The sequence below is a fragment of the Limulus polyphemus genome, unplaced genomic scaffold (assembly GCF_000517525.1).
Source record: "Limulus polyphemus unplaced genomic scaffold, Limulus_polyphemus-2.1.2 Scaffold1411, whole genome shotgun sequence".
In the NCBI taxonomy this organism is placed as follows: domain Eukaryota; kingdom Metazoa; phylum Arthropoda; class Merostomata; order Xiphosura; family Limulidae; genus Limulus; species Limulus polyphemus.
The window spans coordinates 181,773-187,609 of record NW_013667021.1 but is presented as its reverse complement, the minus strand read 5'-3'; the positions used below and the strand labels follow the sequence as shown (position 1 = coordinate 187,609).

Sequence of the window (5,837 nt, the reverse complement as noted above, 5' to 3'; positions counted from 1 at the left end):
CGTGAGGGCGCGTGAACTTTACCCTAGCGACTGTATAAAGTTGTTTATCTTAATACAATATTTGATAAATATTTCCTGTTTATATCTAACACGTACTTCTTCACTTTGAAACAAAAATGGCCATCCTGTCATGAGTGAAAAATTTTGATACAATTCATGACAAGATCACCAAGATAGCAGTGTTGATGCATAAATAATACTTATAAATTATTAAACAAATGTTTCTGGAATTGTTTGGGTTTCCTATACTGCTAATCCCCTACTAACACGTTCACTTGTTTCGAACGCAAAGCTCCACCTCCTCCGTGTTGTAAGCGATGACGTATTTGCGTTGCTTGGTGTCCAGAGTGCGTCGTTCCTAACAAGTAGATGACAACGGAGTGCGAAGTAAGACGAAAGCACAAGAGAACAAGTGTAAGACAACGTTGTGAACGGAGCTCACAGAGAGAGGGGTGTGTGTGTGACATGGTTAACTTCAGTCAGTGACGAGGTAGCTCACATTGCAGGAAATTATCATTATGGCGACACTGTTATATATTTTATCAAATTAACATAACCAAGTTTGACTTCAACGTTTCCTGGCGTTTTTACAGTCAAGGCCAAAACATTTATCAAGAAAAGCTTTGCTTCAGTGGGGTCGTCACACCGCCTGGCGTGCACATGTTGCATTTCTTGTAAATGATGTTGGGAAAGATATACATGGCTCGTCAAGACGAGATTTTGGACTGTTATAAGTTCACATGCACAGCATTAAGTAGTTGTGATTTTTTTTTTTTTAACAAAGCAGTAATGTAATCTTGTCACAAGGAAGGAAGGAGCCTTAATCTCAGGCGTTATCGTAGTAGTCAATCAACTAGCAGGTCAAAGGTCACGTAGTTGAACTTCCAGGTCAGTACAAGTACCGTATTATCGCTAGGACATTTAGTTAAAAGAAAGAAATCAACAATGGCAAACGTGTCGTTAGAGTCGTTCTTTTTACAGCTCGTGAACAAAGTGGAAAATATCCGCTCTCATTTAAATAGGAAAAAAACCATGAAAGAAGAGGTTCGAACCCTGGAGTTTTGGCGATCCATTATAGCCGAGTGTTTGGCAACATTTTTTTACGTGTTCTTACTCTGTGGAGCCCACATATCATGGCCAAATGTTGAACGCACCAACATTCTGGTCAAATCATTCACCAGTGGCTTGACTATCGCCACACTGGTCCAGTGCTTCGGCCACATATCAGGCGCTCATGTTAACCCAGCAGTGACACTTGCGATGCTCTTAACCCAGAAGATCACCCCACTTAGAGCAGTTCTTTACGTAACCTCGCAATGTGGAGGAGCCATAGCTGGCGCAGCTCTTCTGTACGGGTAAGAATTGGTATATTGACTTTTGAGTGTCACCTAGTTAGAAGAAGAATGTGGAATTAGACAAATTAAACTTGTAGTAAACAAATCACCTCCAGTGTCCGAACATTTATATAAAAAAAAAATAGTACTTCTTAAAATTAAAATTATCTAACTCCAAAGCTTGTAAAAGCTTCAAATACAAATCACGTGGTCGTATATTTTAGCATATTTGATTTATGTTAATAAGTTATAAAAAAAAAGTGGGAAATTGGCGTTCTTATACTAACTAGTATTTTGTGCACAAAGTCTTATGCGTCCACCACAATTTGCCCCATGACATTAGGCAGGGGGTCTGTGGGCTATATATTACGGTTTGGGAATTTCAGTGGTCATTTGGTCAGTTAAAAGATGAAAGTTTATATTCCGTGAGAAAACTCTAAACGAAATAACTGTGAAATAACTTACGTTTCAATTTATTATTTAGTTTCTCATATTTTTGTTAAATCAAACGCTAAACGCAATCTTCACGATCACTTTGACAGTTTTGTCACTCAACACGCGATGGTAGAGCTCTGAATTTCGGAGCTGGCGAGTCGGGTTCTAATCTGTGCGATATGACGATACATTTCCCGCTCTTCAAGCTGTATGTCTTGTTTGTTGAATTACGAGCAGAGCTGTTCGAGAGCTACTTGCGTTAACCGTTCTTAATTTAGAATAGATATATTAAAGAGAGAGAGAGAGAGAGAAAGCAGCTTGTCAACGCCATCTCTGACTGTCTACGCCTAATAGTAATAGTCTAATATTCAACGTAAATATGGCGGCTAAGTCTGAGAACGTCACGTCTGATGACTGATGATGTCACTTCAACAGGTCAGTAGGGTATACTGTTCACAGAAATTTAAAATAGCATTTTACATTAATTTTGGTTGCATTTTTCTATTTTTCGTCTCTAGTTACTACAATAATAGTGAAAAAGTAGATAAGTTGTTTTCTTCAAAACTGAATCTTTTAGACAAATATGGAACCACTTGGCAAAAACAAAGGAATATAAAAACCGGGACATTTGTTACGTCCTGAAAGAGTTGATCGGGACAGAGAGATCCAAACCGAACATATTGTCATCAAGACTATAGCCTATTGTTTGTTTGTTATGAACTGTTGATCGGGACAGAGAGATCCAAACCGAACATATTGTCATCAAGACTATAGCCTATTGTTTGTTTGTTATGAACTGTTGATCGGGACAGAGAGATCCAAACCGAACATATTGTCATCAAGACTATAGCCTATTGTTTGTTTGTTATGAACTTCGCGCAAAGCTACGCGAGGGCTGTCTCCGTTAGCCGTCCCTAATTTAGCAGTGTAAGACTAGAGGGAAGGCAGCTAGTCATAACCACCCAACGCCAACTCTTGGGCTACTCTTTTTACCAACGAATAGTAGGATTGACCGTCACATTATAACTCCCCCACGGCTGAAAGGGCGAGCATGTTTGGCGCGACGGGGATTCGAACCTGCGACTCGCAGATTGAGAGTCGAGCGCCCTAACCACCTGGCCATGCCGGGCCGAGTATAGCCTATAGGGTTTTTTTTTCTTCTAAATTCGTAAGTATCACGTATCAGTTGTTGTTGGTTTTTTTTTATGTTGTCTTGTAACGAAGCCACTCAACTCTGTCTATCAAAAGCCTAAGGTATACTAGACTACTGTTTCATGTTATGTTATGAAAATGATAAAATATATCTCATCTAAAACTTAATTATCAAAAACATTTTATGGTTCGTAACTTGGGAACGAGATTATATGCGTCGAAGTAAATACAGAATAATGAGAACGGTTGTGTGACGTACTCCAGCTGTGACGTAATATCAAGAAGGATTTTGTTTTAAATGTAATCACAGTAAGGAAGAAAACGAAACCTATATAGTTCTGTTGTTTTCGTTTTTTCATCGGCAATCTGTGTTTGTGTTTAGAACGAGTATATGTTGAATCTAAAAACGCTACAAGATTGGTCTAATTTCCTTAGTAGATTTAGTTTCTTATAATTTATTTAACGCAATGATTTGACCATGTGGTACAGCTTTGGATTTCGGTCTGTTCTGTTTGTAACTAAGCACAAAGCTACAAAATGGGCTATCTGTGCTCGTGATTTTGTGTTCCTTATGTTCTATACTCTGTAATTCCTTCCTTCTGTATTCGTTATGTTCTATACTCTCTAATTCCTTCCTTCTGTATTCGTTATGTTCTATACTCTGTAATTCCTTCCTTCGTGATTTTGTGTTTTTTCACGAAGGAAGGAATTACAGAGTATAGAACATAACGAACACAGAAGGAAGGAATTACAGAGTATAGAACATAAGGAACACAAAATCACGAAGGAAGGAATTACAGAGCATAGAACATAACGAACACAGAAGGAAGGAATTACAGAGCATAGAACATAACGAACACTGAAGGAAGGAATTACAGAGCATAGAACATAACGAACACAGAAGGAAGGAATTACAGAGTATAGAACATAAGGAACACAAAATCCGTGTTCGTTATGTTCTATACTCTGTAATTCCTTCCTTCTGTGTTCGTTATGTTCTATACCTGTAATTCCTTCCTTCGTGATTTTATGGCTTGTTACATCATTTGCTGTTATTACACATTGTTGAGGGTCGTATATTTTACTTAATATTTAATCTTTATCTTTAAGACTGCTCTGAGAATAGAAGAGCTTAGAGTAGTGTCTCCGAGGATTTGTGTTTCGAGAGTAGTGGCTCCGACGATTTGTGTTTCGAGAGTAGTGGCTCCGACGATTTGTGTTTCGAGAGTAATGGCTCCGAGGATTTGTGTTTCGAGAGTAGTGGCTCCGAGGATTTGTGTTTCGAGAGTAGTGGCTCCGAGGATTTGTGTTTCGCGCCATGTTACCTCAAAAAGCACACTCCGCACTTTATAGCAGCGAGTACGATATAAAAGCTACGGTTAAATCACATTATTTGATAAGAGTAGCCTCAGAATTAGCGGTTGGTGCTGTTGATTAGCTGCCTTCCTTCTCAAGTACGTTCGATTCGTCATCACGAATGTACGAAACAATAAAAAAAAACCGAAACAATGTTCCGGACTTCTTCCGATTGTTATGGACGAGATGTGAAGAGAACAATGACGTCATCAAGATGGCAGAAGAAGTGTACCAACAGCATTTGCTTAAAATATCTTGTAATAATGCAGAAAATGTTTCGCAAACATTTTTTCAGGCTCTGTTTACAACAGCATTGATCGCATAATAATTACCTAGTCACAAAACAAGAGTTATTCTTGGAAATTAATGTTGGACTGTTTCGTCATCACTTAACTCAGCATCAACATCTTCCAGGAAAAAAATAGAAAATAAAATAGGGAGGGGTAATTGATGCCGTACTGGTGTTTGATGGCGCCCTGAGAGAACGTACCGCTCGCACTACGTACGGTACGGCCCTGGGGCTAATGGATTATCCGCCATATTGGGAATACCAACTTGCAGTTCCAGGTCGTTCTGCTTCCTAATGACACAACGGTGAGTCTGCAGAATTACGACGCTAAAATCCGGGTTTCGATACCCGTGGTGGGTAGAGCATAGATAGTCCATTGTGTAGCTTTGCGCTTAACAGCGGTAAGTCTGCAGAATTACGACGCTAAAATCCGGGTTTCGATACCCGTGGTGGGTAGAGCATAAATAGTCCATTGTGTAGCTTTGCGCTTAACAACAACCAACTAATTAGGTCATCTTAATCAACTAGAACATAGAAAATGTTTTGGCGAATCGAACGTGTTCCTTGTTTAAAATTAAGGGCGGCTATGCGCATTTAGTACTTATGTAACATTTTGCGAAGTTTTGAAATAAACAATCAAAAAGATACGCGAAACAAATCACATTTATTCAGTTTGTAGTTTTTTTTTAGGGTATCTCGTGAACGTTTAATAAAAGTATTGTAGAATGAGAGTTAGAATTCGCGTTGATGTATCTGATGACATAGAATCCAGAAATTCCCGATAATATTGTAAGAAAAGTGGATCCAAAAAAAACTGTCAGATTCTATGATACAGTATCATTAAATGTAGCCAATACTTATCGAACCATCGTTTAACAGTTATATTTGAATATTTGCATTCCTGGTTTCACCACTATAATGCAGAACCGGTTAGACTTGTTTCATTTAGTTGTTGCAGCTTCGGTTTTTTTTTGTTTACGTTTAAGTGAAAATAATTATGACGCACGTGCGTTAAGTTAGCGTGGTTAACAAAAACGAGAACAGGCCTGCTCTTAAGCTTTTTAATATAAACATTATAATTGTTTTGTAGCTACAAATTTTGTCCGTATTAAATAATGTTTAATGAAAAACGAAAATAAACTTTAAATCGTTCGTGTATTATTTTAATATTTTGATAAAACACGGATTTAACAGGTGCATTACGTCTACGGGCGCGTTCGTGCGTGCTTGAATTTGAGTTCATTTCATATTATTTATACGCCCCCCCCCAA

The 5,837-nt window shown here is 38.3% G+C and overlaps 1 protein-coding gene across 1 annotated transcript in view; it reads left to right on the top strand.

Moving 5' to 3' along the window:
* The first annotated feature begins 230 nt into the window (after positions 1 to 230).
* Positions 231 to 5,837, top strand: part of LOC106463450 (neurogenic protein big brain-like) — a 47,824-nt gene continuing 42,217 nt past the window's right edge. Inside the window, exon 1 of the mRNA XM_022390941.1 lies at positions 231 to 1,355. Coding sequence (XP_022246649.1) covers positions 946 to 1,355 — 410 coding nt within the window. The 5' untranslated portion in view covers positions 231 to 945. The remainder of the gene's footprint in view (positions 1,356 to 5,837) is intronic.